Genomic DNA, 18246 nt, shown 5'->3' on the forward strand with positions numbered 1-18246 from the left:
AACTGAAATTTCTCAGATTTTACAGAATATTGCGGTATTTATTATAAGGCAGTGACTATTTGTACTGTGCAAATGGCAATAAATGCTATTTACACAAAGTGTAAATGGCAAGTAAATTATGGGTGCTTTCACACCAGCACTTTTGGTGCGCACAGGGGTTCGATTGACGTCAGAGTTCGGTTCGTTTGGATGATGTGTATGTTGTCTTCCAAACACTGGTGCGCACCCGCGAACCGCACCCAAGTCCGCTTAAAGAGGTGGTTTGGGGTTCGGTTCATGTGAACTCCGGTATGGTTCGCTGCTGATGTGAATGCAATCGTACTAAATCGTGGAAGTGAACTGCTATTAATGACATATGAGTTGATAAAAATATGTGTTTTGTGTGTGTTTAACTCATTTACCTGATGAGCGTGACTGAGATACTGCAAGCAGAGAGCTGTAAATATTATTTCTGCTCGTCTTTGGCGTTATACTTTAGCTGTATATATTTCTGGTGTATTATATTATTGTATTTAACCATTCAGTTATTTTTGTTATTACAAAAATAGTTCTTAAAGCTGTAATGCTATGACAACACTTTTTTTGCAACTTATTTCAATATCGTATACCGTGATAAAAGCTTCAGCAATTAATCGCAACATGAAAAATTGATATCGGCACATGCCTATAATCTTTATATACGTTATTTTGAGAGATGCATACTATTCGCTCCTTAGTATTTTTGTACATTAACAGAATGCAATAATAAGTGTGTAAACAAATATATTTATTAATTTTTAAATGGATGCTGCCTTAATGGGACAATAAAAGCCCTCCCTACACCTTACCCTACCCAATAAATACTTTCATCAGGCACTTTATTTCTACTTTTAAAACATTTTCTTCTTTTATTGTAAGTAAATGCCTTTCCTATGTAATGGGAAAAGGGAGAAGCGCGAGCTCGGCAAAAGGAGGATTGGAACCCTAGTCGATCGCATCAAAACCAAGGACCTTAAGTCTTATTTATACTCGACGCGTCCACACAAGCGCGAGGGTGCGCATGGCAAAAATGACTTAGCCTTACGCTCTACTGACTACGCCTCTGAAGATTATAAAACACGTGTCTTTTTTCTTGTGTGGCCCATCTTGTGTGGCCCAACCTGGTAGTGTTTGGAGGAGCTAGTGTAATTATGACTTGCCAGTAGGGCTGTGCGATATTGAAGAAAAATGCGATATTCGATATGCGATACGTAGGGCTGGACGATATGGCCAAAATTTATATCACGATATATTTCTTAATTTTGGTCGATACGATATAATTTCGATATCGATATGAACTATATAAAAGCTTTAGAAAAACTACCAAGAACTGCCACAAAGGATTTCTGTACCTACAAACTTCTGACAAATTAATTTGCCAAGTCTATGAAACCTCCTCCTATAAAACTATATAATATTTTAGAAATAAAAACGGTACAAATAAATTAATGTTCACCTTTTATTTGTATTTAGCCTTTATACGAACAAGAAATGTGAAATCACCATCAAATAAACAAGACTCTTACTTCGCAGACGCAGTTTAGAGCATTTTCTTTTAAGTTTTAAATTTCAGTGAAGAACGATTCATAGCGCTATAGTCTCCTTTTATGCAAAACTATACCTTTATCTACTGATGCACAAAAATAAAAATAAAATAAGACTCAATTCAGTGGCCTATTTGTGCTCTGTTTGAGATGAGTGCACGCTGCTTTTTGCAAGGCTTTAAACAGGAGAAAATTATACATTTTCGTGAAGCCATCTGACCGTCTTTCACAAGCTTTGAAAGGTAATTTAAACGAGAATGAACGCATTGGTGTTAATACATGACATTGTGTGCAAATGTGGAAAGTATTAAAACAAATGTGCCACTTGCCTCTTGCATAAATAGTCTACATGGATTATTTGTAACGCTTGGCATCGTATTGTTAGACATTAGATTGATGCATCTATGTCGATGTATTGTTACACCCTAGTCGGCACCTCTCCGGCACAAGTTTAATATCAGCCCCATTCGCACGGGATTCGTATTATCGGGGGACCTCTGGTGATTTGTAATAATTGCAGAGAATGTCTGTGATCTTAATCCCGTGCGAATCAGCCATGTCTGTAATTTGTAAAGTAAAAATTCCCCCGCAAATTATACCTACCATATTTCGCCGAACACTGAGGTCCTGTGATAACATTAGTCCCGTGCGAATCGACATCTCTGTGATTTGGCCAGGATTAGGCGGATTGTATATACTTTTTGCAAGCTTTTTTTCTCCCTGTGAGCATTTCTATCTTTATCTTTCACGAAGAATAAAGTCTGCATTCATAATGCGCACCGTTAATTCCCGTGCAGCCGCGCCCACACGGATTATACTTTCACTTTAGAATGAGTATCAATTTGAGAGTAATCTGATTGAATGGTGTGTTTAATATTAACATCAATACTGTTCTGAATGAAAAACATAACAGAACAGTATAGTACAATGACAATCTTGTTTAAATAGGCGCTTTTACATTTAGTTTTGAAACTGAATCTTCCGCCGTATTGTCAGCTTCCTACTCATGATAAATGAAATCTGATTCCTGCCGCTGGTCTGAGCTCAGTTCATGGCGTCTGTTCGCTAACTGAACGAAATTTATTTATTAGGCTACTGTAAAATAATCAAAACGATATCGATGCCTGTTTATGTTTTCATACAGCTATCTATAACGAACATCATATCCGGGAGAAGTCAGTAAATTCGAGTAAAATCACAGGCTTTGCTTATCCCGTGCGAATGCGCCACGCAAAACTCAGATGTGGAGGAGTCATTTCTAAATCACAGAGGTCCCTATAATACTAATCCCGTGCGAATAGTGCTTTAGATAGACGAACCACTTCCACGCCACTAAAGAAAGTTAGTCTTTCTTCTCTTATCAACTATTTATTTCTCCTTACTTGTGGAAGCTCGTTCAGTCACATTTGTGTTGCGGTCAGGGAAACTCTCTTTGTAGCTAAAACGTGCTTCGTTGGATCTATCAGCCTACTACTGCTGAGCACTGGCTGCGTGTCCGTGGTGTACGTCATCACGCAAGAAGCCAATCGTGTTCTGCTCTTTCTGATGGCATGCGCCCTGAACGTCAGTCATATCGAAATATCGGAAATGTGTTTAAAAATCATATCACCGTTATTGAAAAAAATTATATCGCGATATATATTGATATTGAATTATTGTCCAGCCCTAGCGATACGATATTGCTATTAGTGTGTAAAATCTATTTAAATTATGTTTTAAAAATTATTTAAAAACTGAGAATTATATTATTTATGTGTTTGACAGTCTTTCTGGGAAAAGAAAGCATCGCTACAACTTCTCAAAAGTGACCAGCAGTGTTTTAGCAAAAATGAATGTCCTAAATCTGACAAACAAACAATGTATCAGACAAAAAATGTAATGCAAATATATAAATACCATAAACTCTTTACTTGACTTTGGTAATAGTTATATCAACCTAAAAGTGAACATCAAGAACATCCAGGTAAACAAAGACTCCTGAACTTGGGGTGGACAATTATTTTTGTTATTTTAATTTATCTTTGTCATTAAAAATAAGAACTAAAAACAGTAGTCTTCACATAAATTAAATATACACTGATACATGATAAAGCTACATAGGTTATTTAGCCAAGAGCACTGAGTGATTTTTCTCTTGTTCTTCTGTTGTTTGACAGACAGCGGCCTGTTTACTTTAAACTCGGCCTGGTCACTTTAAGACCTAATGCACAGATCCTATTGACATGTATTCGGTTTCTTTCCTCAACCAACATCCTTCATTTAAAGCATAACTGACTGTTTTTACATGGATACTCGTCAAGACAGTCGTTGTGACATAACTGTGTGTGTTGACAGTTTTGAGTGTGTGACAAGAAACAAGCTGAAGGGATCACATACTTTCAATAGAGGTGGATGGTACGCACGTTTCGGTGTGTCTGTCAGGCAGCGCGAGACTGCAAGGAGTTGTTTTTAATAAGTTATTGCCTTTATTAACTCTTTTTTTTTATTTATTTATTTTTTTTAACATCAAGCAAGTCACAAAAGTAACAGTCGTGTGCCCAGTCTATTCTCTGCTATACGCATCCCCCAAAAACGGACACTTTTCACAATGTTGAAGTAGCCTATTAAAATCATTCAGATATTGCGTGCCGTTGCGATATGCATATTGCGATATGTACATTTGTGATATTTCGGTATATTGCACAGCCCTACTTGCCAACAAGGTGCACTTCTTGCACTTGGTGTAAATAGACACTTATTATTATAAAGACATCATTATTAGTATTATATAGACAATCATTATAAATGATTTATCACTGCATATCTGTTTATTCATGTGCCTTCGTAAGCTTTAATCAAAATAACTTGCCATCCTTTTTTGCCAACGATTTCTCTGATGACGGATTTACTGGCTCAAGTAGCAAACCACAACCATCCAATCAATTCCTAATGGACAAAATCAAGTCCCACCCTACATTTGTTCTTGTTCTGTCCGCCATTTCATTAGCATATGTTACAAAAAGGGGAGAAAAGATTATCACAACTTCCGTTTCCTGTCGACTTGCCTTAGGGGTTACTTCAGGAAGCTTTGTAGTGTAGCAATTGTATGTACATTTGATAAAAGCAGCTACTAAATGAGTAATGCAAAATTCCAATTACCCAGGCTGCTTTTTAAAATAACAAGACTTAGCAGACTTAATATTACCATTATGTAGTAATTCCGCTACATCTGGATGAAATCCTCTTCCATCCACTCTGCTGACTCTTGACGACCCAGCAAGTTTTCTAGGTTACACTTTATTTTAAGGTGATGTTGTTGCATTCATAATTGCATACATACTTACTTAAATAAGTGCTGAGTAATATTTAAAAAAAAATTCGATTGATATAGCACTTTTCAAGGCACTCAAAGTGCTTTACATTGAAGGGGGGGAATCTCCTCAAACCACCAATGTGCAGCATCCACCAGCCATATTGTGCCAGAACACCCACCACACACACCAGCTGATTGGTGGAGAGGAGAACAAGTGATGAAGCCAATCAGGAGAGGGGGATGATTAGGAGACCATGACGGACAGAGGCCAATTGGCAAATTTGGCCAGCATGCCGGAGTTACACCCCTACTCTTTATCGAAGGACATCCTGGGATTTTTAATGCCCACAGAGAGTCAGGACCTCGGTTTAACGTCTCATCCGAAGGACGGGTACTTACCGTACTTACTATAGAGTTACAGTTAGGGTTTGGTTTAGGGTTAGTTACTTGTAATTATACATGATTTACTGTTATTACTATAGTAAGTACATGTGTAAAATAGTGTTACGTTTTTTAAAAATTATGTTTTGATACATAAAGTAAAAAGAAAAAGTCCTACACAAGTTGTGTTCCCGGTTTCTTCTGTTCATGTGGTCATGTATTTTTTATGGTTGGGTAACTTTCTTTAATGTATTTTTAATGCCTCTCTGCTTCCTGTTGGTTTTGTGAAGGGCCATATAAGAGTCTTGCAGAATTAAAAGGCTGTTAATGGATTGGTGTTCCACCATAGTTCATCCAGTCAATACTCTAGTACTTTTAAACTGACTCTTTAAAGCTCATCGTGATCCATTATGAGAAGCAGTCAGAAATGGAACAAAATGAATTGTTAACCAGTTGTCATGGTTGGGCTTTTTATTCAACAAGTGTCATCTCTGTATTGGTTTTCTTGGAAGTGGAGAGGCTGAAGCTTGCTTTTATTGTGCTGAGTCCTTGGGTGTAGTGGGCTTCATGTATTTAGGTCAAACTCAATTTAGTCAGTATAGTTGTTAATGACCTATGACATTATTATTATTATTATTATTTTCTTCCAATATGTAATTTGTCTCGGGTGTCCCCAGAATGTGTCTGTAAAGTTTCTGCTTAAAATACTTTACAGATCATTTATTAAATTAAAGTTGTAAATACCCATTTTTGACTATAGTCAAGAACCGGCTGTTTTTGTGCATGTGCCTTTATATGCAAATGAGCTGCTGCATGCCTTCCCTTCTCCACTCACTCAAACTGATTTTCTGCCAAATATTAACAAGACGCTTGGTTTTGAATATTATCTACATTGACCCTCTATTTATTATTCTCATGGATGGCATCGTTCTTCTTCCATCATTAAAGTGTATTATTATTATTATTAGCTATATTAGTTTAAACTTCTAATGGATCATTTTCTGAGCGCACTTATCTGAAGCACATGCACACAGACAGCTGGTTGTCAGAAGTCAAGCCTTGTGAGTAATGCTGCATTCACACTGTGTTAAAGTCTGCGCTAAAGCGTTAGTTCACCCAAAAATGTTAAAGGGGGGGTTAAATGCTGTTTCATGCATACTGATCTTTTTACACTGTTAAAGACTTGGAATCCCATACTAAACATGGACAAAGTTTCAAAAGTTAAGGTGAACGTTTGATGGGAGTATTTCTTTGTCAAAAATACTACTTCCGGTTAGTCATAAGTTTCGGCAAGTTTTTTGAGATCATGCGTCCCCTTTGACGTTAATGGGGGCGGAATTTCCTTGTATGGGCCTTACGGACAATTCTACCGGAAGAGCGTGAGAGAGAGAGAGGGAGAGAGCGAAAGTAACAGGCTACGCCCATCAAAGCGCTGGCTTGTAGGATGCTAGACAGGTGATGTGCACATAACAATGTCACCAAAAAAGTGCGTTTTTGGTTGCCAGACCAAGACAGTCCTGCACAGATTCCCCCAAAACCCCGCGTTAAGGCAACAGTGGATGTAATTTGCTTTTCCGGATCAGCAACTGAGTTGCGCGAATGTTTATATCTGTTCGCTGCAATTCGGTGCCGACTGTTTCATAAACAAGGCCCAGCTCGACGCCGAATTTTCCCGATCGCCTAATGCTGAAGGATGGAGCAGTCCCAACGTTAGAACCGCAGGCAGTGAGTGAAACTGCTTCAAATGTCTGTGTTTTTGCCTATGCTCATCAAGTAGCCCAAACATGATCACGTATAGTTAATTGATCAATGGAGCATGCGATGTGTAGTGCGTGTACATTTGTTTAGCTGGCCACTATATGTGTAACTTTGTTTGTGTATTGTAAAAGCACTCCAAACAACAATACACAAAGAGGGGGGAAATATGTTGAACTAAATAAGCACGCTTCTTCATTCAAATGCGCTACTATTCCGTGTCTTTCTATGTAAACACTAGTGCAAAACCAGTCCGCTTACTGTACACAAACCACGCGTAAACACACAAACACACGTGCACAGCTGCACTTCCCACATGTACACCTTCAAAGACAAAAATACGACGATATAATTCAAGTATAAATATGTAAATAACACAAGCCACTAAGCATATTATATAGTTAGTGTATAACTTGTACCACATAGAGACGTCCTGCTCTAGTCGTTTTTGCTGCTGCTCCTGTTCAACTGCAGCCTCTGGGTCTGATTCCGGATCATAGATGTATGGCTGTATCTGATTAAAAGCCATATTTTTATTTTGAATAAAGTTTTTTTCCTGCTGTTAGGGATGACGCAGCTTTACGACGCACTCGACTCAACACAATAGCAGCAGCAAGCACACGTCATTATTTAGCTCCGCTAACACGACACGCCCCCACCCGCTCGGCTTTTTTCGGAAAGACTCGGAACAGCGCATCTTTCTTATGTAATTATAAAAAAAATAAAGACTTTTCGGAGATATGCAGGATGCAATGCTACTCTATAGGTACTCAAGATTGACATGACACTGACTGAAACTGAGTGTTTCACCCCCCCTTTAATTACTCACCCTAATGTCTTTCGACTCCTGTAAGACCTCCGTTTATCTTCAGAACACAAATTAAGATATTTTGTTGAAATCCGATGGCTCAGACAGGCCTTCATTGACACCAATGTCATTTCCTCTCTCAAGACCCATAAAAGGCACTAAAGACGTCGTTACAAAGCCCATCTCACTACAGTGGTTCTACAATAATTTTATCAGCCCAATGAAAGCCTTTCTCAGCCATCGGATTTTAACAAAAATATCTTCATTTGTGTTCTGAAGATTAAAGGAGGTCTTACGGGTGTTGAATGACATTAGGGTACGTAATTAATGACAGAATTTTCATTTTTGGGTGAACTAACCCTTTATTGTTTCTCATTTACTTTGAATGGGTGACATCATGTGTTGCCGAACTGAATTGCGATTCGTCGTTTCATTCGCATTGCAAGCGGCAGAAGTTTTTCAGAAATTTCTCAGCTTTTAAAGCGCTAACACAGGCGACCTCAATAAGTTCGCCCTTTGCAAATCCCCCAGAGCAGATGCTAACTAATGGTTCATGTAACCCTAGACCAGACGTGTGATTGGCTGTTGTCACTGACAGTCGCATCAGCATGAAGCTACAGCCACACTCTCCGTCAAGTGTTAAAGCCGACACCCCGTGTGAATGCAGAGTAACTTGTTTTTGTTTTTTTAAACTGTCAAATACATACAAGGGTCTTGTTCACCATTCTCACAAAAACAAAATAGCAGTGCCATGTGTGGATTTCAGGATTCCTTGATGAATATAAATCATTTTCAAAAATAATGTCAAATCATTTATTTGACATTTTTGCAGTAACCATTTCTTTGAAAAAAAACAGTTACTTTTTTTGAATGGTAGTGTAAATATGCAGAAACAGATTTATAATAGTCTGATCTTGTTTTTAAATGGAGGGTTTTTTTGTTTTTGTTTTTTAACCAGAATCCAGTATTCCAGGGAAACATGAAATCAATGACTTTTTCAGTGTGTTCTTAAGATGAAATTCCCATGACCTTTTGCAAAAATATTGTAGTGAACACCCTCCAGGCACATTAAAGTCTAAACTCATGTTATGGTCTAGCAAATAAACCCAGAGGGATGATCCCTCGCTGGCACTCATGCATTGATGGCTTCCCTAAAGCAGTCTCTTTAAAAATACTTTGTATGATTTAATTCTAATACATTTTATTAATATTATTAGTATTTACATTATAAAAATCTTTTATTTATATATATATATATATATATATATATATATATATATATATATATATATATATATATATATATAAATTTAATAATAAAAGTGTGTTTTTTTTTTGTGTGTGTGTGTGTTTAGAACTATGTTTTCCTGCCACATTTCGGCCAAATTTGAAGTGTTCCTCTTCTCTCTTTGTAGGAGCTGATCTTGCCTTTGCTCCTCCTGGGCCTCCTGATTCTCATCAGCACCCTCAACCCTCATGTCTCGTACGGCAGTATCAGCACTAAGGAGCTGGAGTATGAACGGGACCTGGCACTCAAAGGTCTTGGCTACACCCCCATCAACAATGTCACCAATCATATCATGGAAGAGGTGGCACGGGAACTGCGTAAGGCACATTTTATTGTCCTTTTACCATTTTCTATTTAGCTTAAGCTGTTCCTCGTTTTAAGCAAACCACTAAGTAGCATTGCATAGTGAATTTGGTATGTTCTGAATGCTTTGATAATTTATGATGATGCAGCGTTGACTTTGTTGGCAATGTTTTTATTTGTTCCTTGGTGTTGATTTCCTCAGCTATGAATGAGCGATTAGAGATGTTCTCCACTGAGGAAGACTTGGAGAATGCCAGTCTCTATGAACCTGATGGCTATGTGGGAGTGGTCTTCTTGGATTCAATGTCATACCGTCTGCGATTCCCATACAACCAGCTTCCTCTGCCTAGTGACTTCACTGAGTCCATAAGTGAGAATCACTTAACACTGATGTCATAAATCCACAGCATCTGTGGCACCTTATTAAGCTTTTTCTTTGGTTAAATGGTGACTTGCTTTTTGATGCAAATGATGCAAATTTTGATGCATTTAGTTTTTAATTATTTCATCTGTAATGCAAAAACTGTTGAAGTAGGGCTGGACGATAAACCAAGACTGAAAATTCAGAAACTCAACCAATGATTTTTCCATATCGGTTATTTCGGGTTTTTTAATACTGCTACACGCGCGCACACACACACATACATAGCCTTGAAGCAAGATCACTATAGACCTCATGCAAGTTTGTTAATTGTATGTTTAAAGGCTTGACCGTTAAAAACATTCATGCTACTATACTCCATTCAAGTACAACAATAGGGAAAACATCTCCATGCTCCAAGCTGTTTTCTGTGACACAGCGAGCAGTGTTGTGTCCACAACCGGGTTGTGTATCTAGCACATACATCCAGCTATTTTTGTTTTAGTTTTTTTGGCCATGTTTAGCATGAGAAGTGTAAATAAGTCAGAATGTGTAATAGCATTAGAACCCCGCCACCTTAAAGCTTTTTTTCCTTCAATTAGGAATTACAAAACTTGTAATTTGAACTATGAGCACACAAAAAAAAACACACAAAAAAGTAACAAAATAATGGGTTATTATTTGTGATGGATATGTTAAAGAAATAACACTTAAGACATGTTTTGCTTTTCTTTTTTCCCCTCTGGTCCATAGCAAGCTGTTACACGAACTATGTCAACTGCCGTGCTGCCAACTATTGGTACTCTGGATTCGTACGGCTGCAGTCTCTCATTGATGCTGCCATTATACAGGTTTGAAAAGACAGATGAATAATGTATTGGTATTGTTTAGTTCATATTCAGCACTTAAATGTGTAATTACACTGTAACAGGGACACCTTGAAATAGTGTAGACTATTTTTTATTTTAAAAGAAGTTTCCAAGTCTCACCAAGAATGCATTTATTTGCTCAATAACTGTAAAAAAATAACTGTATTCTATTTAATATATTTTGAAATATAGTTTATTCCAGTGATGGCAAAGCTGCATTTTTAGCAGCCATTAATGCATTAGGTAATGCATTTTTATTTTGAAACCTTTTGCGAAATCCTTTCTTTCAGGATTCTTTAACGCTGTTCAAAACAACAGCTTGTATTAAATAGTTTATTTTATAATTGGGAATAGGAGATCCTGCTGAGCAATTTTGAGACCATTTTTGTTTCAACAATTGCTTCATTCTTCTGCAGATGAAGACCAAACGTCCGGTGTGGAACGATTTAAAAGTGCGTGCAGTGATGATGGGACATCCTGGTTCAGTGGAGGTCCAGAAGTTCCCTCACGCCCTGATCTCCATTTACCTAGTGCTGGCATTTACACCCTTTGTGTCCTTCCTCATTGTCAATGTGGCTGCTGAAAAAGAGCAGCGTCTCAAAGACACCATGGGCATGATGGGACTGTATGACTCTGCCTTTTGGTAAGTGTTTCTACTGTAGAGCCTGAAATAAAATTGTAATTCATAGCTAGTTAAAATAATGTAAAAGTGGTCGGTCTTTAAAATTGCCTATTGCTTTCTTTAGGCTTTCATGGGGCCTTCTCTATGCAGCACTAGTGACGACCATGTCTATTCTCATGGCTGTTATAGCAACCTGCACGCCCCTGTTCTCCAACAGCAACTTCTTTGTCATCTTCCTCCTCATTTTCCTCTATGGAATATCCTCTGTAAGTCCTAGAAAGCCTTCTGCCACATCCAGTGACGGTCTAAACAATAGCCTTAGCGAGTGCAAAGCTCTTTAAATGGGTGTGCACTCATTTGGCCTCAGGTCTCAATTTCTGCCCACAGTGAGAGTAGTCATGTGAATGATGGGCTTATCTTCAACTTCATATTGAATGTTATTAGTTTTCATTTTCCAAGGCTAAATTGCTTTTAGCTGCGTTGGTATTCTTGTGCGTCAGAGGGTTATTACTGTACTGGAAAAATATCTGACAAAATGCAAATTGCTTGATTTTTAGCTTGAATATATTTATGAAAATATGCTGTTTACATGCAGAATTTATTTATTTATTTTTTATTTTCAAAGAAAGCATTAGCCACAAGGTTCGCACATCAAAGTGTTAGCATTAAAGTGCATTTTTCACCAAGTCACCATGAAACTACATTTGCAAGTTATTTCCATAATGTGACATTTTTGAATGGAGCAGATAATCAGTGATATCAAAATTCAGGCCAGCTCTTGGTTTTCTCCATTGCAAATTGGTTGTAACATTAAAAAGAGGGGCTTATTAGGGGTTAAAATACACGAGGACATTCACTAATCACAAAATAAGACCAGTAATGTTAAGTTTAGTTTGTTGACTTCTCTACAAAAGTCTCCATTTTCTTTCTAACTCTCAATCCCACAGATTTTCTTCTCCTTCATGCTGACCCCTTTGTTTAAGAAGCCCAAGTTTGCGAGTACAGTGGGCTCCATGCTCACAGTGGTGTTTGGATGTCTGTCTCTTTTCACTGTGCTGATGAGAGATTTCCCTCAGTCAGCTGTGTGGCTCCTCTGCCTTCTGTCCCCAAGCGCCTTCTCAATCGGCATTGCCCAGGTAACACACTTTATAACATGCTCCATTGTATAACAGCGATCACCTAGGTTACGGGACCGTTTGCCAAGAAATGCATATGAGAACAGTGATCATTCCTTTGCTGACAAACTTCAGGCATTCTATGTATTCCCTAGGCATAATACACAATGCTGGGTTTCACACTTTGGCAGTAACGTATATAAAATGTATATTATGATACTATTTTGTGTGCGTGTGTGTGTGTGTAGGTGGTGTATTTGGAAGCTCAAGGGGATGGTGCAGTGTTCTCCACTCTGGGCAGTGGTCCTCACGCCCTCTATGTTCCCATGGTCATGCTGTTCTTGGACTGCATTCTCTACTTACTTTTAGCCATGTATCTGGACCAAGTGCTACCAGGTGAAAATTAGAGTCAAAGCATTTTACATTAACCAAAATCGAGGTCCGACCCAATGGCATGCTCCACATAAACTGCGCTACACAAAACCCAAGCCATTCGAGAGGAATGAGTGTAGGGATTTGCGTCCTAATGTTAACTTAAGTACGGTATACATTTTCTTGTCATTTGAGGTGAAACATAATGCTTGTGAGTAAAAACGGTGTAATGTTGCCAAAGCGATTAGAGAAAACCATCTAAATGCAGTTGAAGCCAAAGTAATCAACTAAATAAAATTAACAAATTGTTTTGTTTTAAGGAACATATAAGACGGGGAAAATATATAACAGTGTTTTCCACACATAGACTAATTTGTGGTGGTCTGCCAGAGAATCAACACCGGCTGCCACATATTGCTTTTGTCATTAATTTTTTTACGTTATTTAAAAGATGTACGCATATTCGTTCAGCTGCATTTCTTTAGCTCTCCTTCCGCCTCTCGTGCATCTCACTCACTCACTCTCTCACTCTCTCTCACACTCACACTCACACAACAAATAGCTTTTTGGCGCACTTAGTGTGACATAACAGTTAAAACCAGAGCCGTTGAATAACAGAGTTGCGACATGCATTCATTTCGCGGCAGTGCGGTCACATGGTCACGTTGCTCTCAATAGTTCTAAACAAACCAGCGCTGTGTCAACACATTTGAATAGACAACAGTTTAACTATACAGGTATTTGCAGCAGTTTTTGGTAAACAGTACAGCATAGTGTACATATGATTACACTATGACAATGTGACCTAACACCTTAACTATTTTTAAATTAAATAAATGTTATTAAATAAGCTATATTTTAGTTTAGTAATATTTATTTAATATTTTGAGGAGATCTTTTGGTATTAAATACTATTTGTACAATAATTATGGTCCATTAATGACCACTTAAAATATTTTTCTTCTAATATTTATATTATTTATATTACAATTAGTGAAATTTTTAAAATGTTAAATAACACCCGTGGGAAACACTGTATAGACATGTTTAATTTCTGTATATTTTCAAGGTTTTCCTGAAACAAAACAATTTGTGCAACTCTCTCTTTTTTTAAAAATTGATTTCTGCACGTCGGGTTTGGGTAACATATAATTAGGTCAATTCAGGTCTGGTACAAATTTTTGAAAAATAACACAGATCAGTTCTTTAGTTAGAGTTCCAGTTGGGAGTGTAACGATTACGTTAAACGATTCATCGCGATATAAAAATATGACTATATGTATCGTATCGTTGATGGAAACGATATGATTCGCGATATAGAGTTGTTTTATCCAAGGCTCAACTTGCTGTAGTAGGCCTATTTATAATGTATGATTCACCCAAACACAAATGAACAAATGTAGACTACCACAAATGTAAACTTTGTCATCATGTACTCACCATCATGTAATTTTTTTATTTAACTTCCAAACACAAATGAAGATATTTTTTATGAAACCTGAGGGATTTATGTCCTAATCAAGTAAAAAATAACTAATCAAGTTTACAATCCAAATCTTTTTTAGTCTTCAAGTCTTCTGAAGAGACACAATGGCTTTATGTGATGAATATATTTAACACGACGCACATACTGTAGTAAACACCAGTGTTGCCACAGTTACTTTGAAAAAGTAATCTGATTACTGATTACTCCTTTAAAAAGTAACTTAGTTACTTTACAGATTACTTGATTTTAAAAGTAACTAAGTTAGATTACAAGTTACTTTATTAGTTACATTCAGCAGTTGCCGACAACACCCCTGCCGTCTCAAAATAGAAATGACAACCGTTTTTGGCAACACACTTTATTGCATTTATGCCCGAGACTGACGGCCCCGACTTTTTTACGCCCCCTTTTTTAGGCTTCTCCTTCGTTTTATATTTATTTTAATAATTAAAATGAACAATGAGATGTGCTGGTGGAAACAACATGAGACCATGATAGCTTGCGCCACTGTCAAGATATGGCTCGCGCAGGGTTAAAGAGTCCGTTTCTTCAGTGCAGCTGCTAGAGTTATGGCCTTTTTACAACTGGTTCCTTCATTCATTTTCTCTGACCAGGTATCTATCTGATTGCGAAATGACCAGGAGTAGGCCTAAATGCCTTCCGAGAGTCTTTCGAGACGTATTTAATTCCGATCACTCAAACAAACCAATTCAGAAGGTGCATGAAAGCATTTCAAACTAAACCGGACAAATGTAAATATATCTGGTTGTTTAAACCACATGTGTAAATTTTACTCCTGGCAAATAATTAAAAAATAAATGTGTGAGAGCGTGTTATGTTGTAGTCAGATAGATATGATGGTGCTACTGCAACATCGCTGCAAATGAATTAAGCAAGCCAACGCATATGGCCGTAAATGAAACTTTAAAATAAGTCACACAAAACACAATCATCTTCAATATAAATTAATGAGACTAATGATCTTACCAGTGCTTAGGTCTCTCTCTCTCATATTGCGATCTTTGAATTTGAAATGAGCTGCTGAATAAAATGCTGGAATCTTTTGCTTTGATGTGAACTCCGTTAAATGAGCATATGCGGGAATTGAAGATCGGATTTATATTAATTTTGCTGAAGTGTAAGGTAGGCTATAAGACAACCTGCATGTACTTTTTTTTGTTTGTTTAGATTGTGTAGCCCGTTTCGGTTTTTTTGAGCGCCGTTGCGAGCAGTAGGCTAATCTATCAGCCTGCCTCAGCTCGTCAAAAATGCCTTTGTGGTGGTATAATAACTAGCCTACTTTGTTTTTAATGTCAAAGTAGTTATATTTCGTTTCGTTTATTTTTTAAGTTCATTTAGAAAAATGTTTAGAGCAAATTTTGTTTGTTAAATTAAAGTTTTAATTTTTTTATGTGACGGCCCAGTGAGTTAACCGCATGTTTAATAGCCTAGTCTCTCAAACCAACTCTTGAATTGTCTTGCCTATATAAACTTTAATTTAACAAACAAAAAATTGCTCTGAACATTTTCTAAATTAGGATAATAAAAAAACGAAACGAAAAATAACTACTTTGACATTAAAAACAAAACTGAACTATTTTAATGGCTGCAACAATGTAAAAAGTAAAATAAATAAATAAAAAACACGGCTCCAGCCCCCGGGCTGAGAATTTTGATAAGCTGTCGTTTTTAACTATGGAAAATTACTAAAATAGTAACTCACAGTGACTTGGATAAGTAACTTTAATCTGATTACTGGTTTGGAAATAGTAACGCGTTAGATTACTCGTTACTGGAAAAAAGTAGTCAGATTAGAGTAACGCGTTACTATGTAACGCGTTACTGGCATCACTGGTAAACACGGACGTTCAAATGATTCCATGACGCGTGAAAACATCATGAGAGAGAGGGAACGCAGAATTCAAATTCTTGGATGAACTAAACGTTTACAGTTTGAGAGCGGTCATTCTGACGAGCTGTCTTGCGTTTAGAATGGCGGATTGCATTGATCATCTGAAGTGTGCGCGCTGCCGGAACGACGCTTCCCAGTGAGAGCGCAAACTTCATTTAAATCACTTCATCATTCTTACATACTGCATTAATAGCAGGAGTGGCAGGGCATAGCAGGCGAGGGGATGCCTGCAGTGAAAGTGTGAATAATGCGTGAGGGGAAAAAAGCAAAGTTTCAGTGACATAATAACATTAATAATATTATTACATGGAATCATACAACTATACATAATGTTGAATATAATGTATAATAATGCAATGGGGGAATATTTGTGGGTCCTGATAATAAAACACAAATAATAATATATAATAATTAAAAAGTACAAAATAAAACCTTTTTATTTTGCCTTAAAATATCGGGATACATATCGTATCGTGAGTTCAGTATCGGGATACATATCGAATCGTGACACAAGTGTATCATTACACCTCTAGTCCTTAACATTGTTTATATTCTGGCATTGTATGCTAATTTATACCAATGGAAAATAATTTTCTCAGCATAATAACAAGAAGCTTGTTTGTTTACTGTCCAGTTAGTGTAGCTCCATAAAGTATTTTGATGGTGCACTTTTTTTTCTTCTTTTTTGACATTAGATAAAATAATAAACTAAGTGGCATTTCTTAAATAAAAGAGGGCACAAGTACACTTTTGAAGCTGAACACTTTACAAGTAAATACAACAGTTAGTTCTGAGAAGGTTTAACTGCATTTGCAAATGCCACTTCATAAAATCCATACATTGTGTGTCTATTGACTGCACACATAAGTATTTGTTAGTCATCATTTCACTGAGATGGAGGCATTTTGTGAGCTTCTCACTTAAATAACAATTTCTTCCTCCAGGCGAGTTTGGCACAAGGCGCTCGGTGCTGTACTTCCTACAGCCATCCTATTGGTCAAAGCGGAGGAAGCGCTATGTGGAGGTGAGCTCTGTGTACGAGGGCGAGGTGAATGGAACCCCCATGACTGATGAATCAGTGGAGCCAGTTTCTCCTGAGTTTAGAGGCAAAGAGGTTATCAGGTACGGACTTAACATGACTCCTTTATGGCCAGTGTCTATTTTAATTTATTAAAATACACATTGTGCCATGTTCTGCATTGTATCCATTGATTGTGGTTACAATGCAGACATGTTCGGTGACACACTTGTTGTTTGGAGTGTTTTTTGGACTTTTGATAAAAAGGCTACCATGGTTCCAAATGCCATAACTTTGATTTATTTGAGATATAACATTATTTGGCCCAGATGCCGTTTACATAATTGTCAACAAATCTTAACTTGACTTTATGACCTGTCATATATACTTTTCTAATAGTCATTGTCAAGCATGAATAACACAATAAATCAATAAAATACATCGCTACTTTGTCTAGGGTTTTCTCAGCAGTTGTAACCTCCAAACATAATCTAGATTCTAGATCGATTATCTTCAAAATGTGTGTAAGGTTTTCAGTCAAACTGGAGACCATTACCCAGTAAAAAAAAGGAAGAAAAAAAAACCGTTATAAGCCATTTGAGATGGGAAATCATTAAACAGTGACTGCCAACAGAGAGCTTTTTCGATATTAGCCGATCATGATGACTAGAAATCTATATCATCTGCAAAAATCCTGATCGCAGGATCACAATTATTTGACCTCAATTTAAACATTTTATGAAAAAAACCATGAAAATTCATTAAAAGACCCTGGGGACATGGATTTTGATGTTATTTATTTGAGTAAAAGTATTTTTTTTTCTGCAATGCCCTGTCAGTGTTGGTGGAAAAATAAGTAATATTTGAATACATTATATTTAATATATGTGTATGTATGTATATATGTATGTTGTGTGTGTGTGTGTATATATATTTTGCTTCTACTTTTTTTCTTTTTTTTCTTCATGTTGTACCATGGTATTCTGAAATCAGACCAGAGAAGTTATTTAGGGAGCAGTGTTTTTAGAGCAGATGTTGAAATCCTTCAAAGCTTGTATAGATTTGAGCTTGAAGAGAGCTGGCATGCAGCCAGAATGACCAT

General features: G+C 37.1%; 1 protein-coding gene across 1 annotated transcript in view; it reads left to right on the plus strand.

Annotated features, from left to right (window-relative positions):
• The window catches only part of abca5 (ATP-binding cassette, sub-family A (ABC1), member 5), a 41247-nt gene that overhangs the window by 5684 nt on the left and 17317 nt on the right, over positions 1 to 18246 (plus strand). The window contains exons 3-10 of the mRNA XM_067430152.1: positions 9214 to 9403; positions 9592 to 9759; positions 10504 to 10601; positions 11036 to 11262; positions 11366 to 11507; positions 12189 to 12377; positions 12605 to 12752; positions 17071 to 17248. Of these exons, the coding sequence (XP_067286253.1) occupies positions 9214 to 9403; positions 9592 to 9759; positions 10504 to 10601; positions 11036 to 11262; positions 11366 to 11507; positions 12189 to 12377; positions 12605 to 12752; positions 17071 to 17248 (1340 nt within the window). The remainder of the gene's footprint in view (positions 1 to 9213; positions 9404 to 9591; positions 9760 to 10503; positions 10602 to 11035; positions 11263 to 11365; positions 11508 to 12188; positions 12378 to 12604; positions 12753 to 17070; positions 17249 to 18246) is intronic.

Source organism: Pseudorasbora parva, chromosome 21 (assembly GCF_024679245.1).
Source record: "Pseudorasbora parva isolate DD20220531a chromosome 21, ASM2467924v1, whole genome shotgun sequence".
NCBI lineage: Eukaryota > Metazoa > Chordata > Actinopteri > Cypriniformes > Gobionidae > Pseudorasbora > Pseudorasbora parva.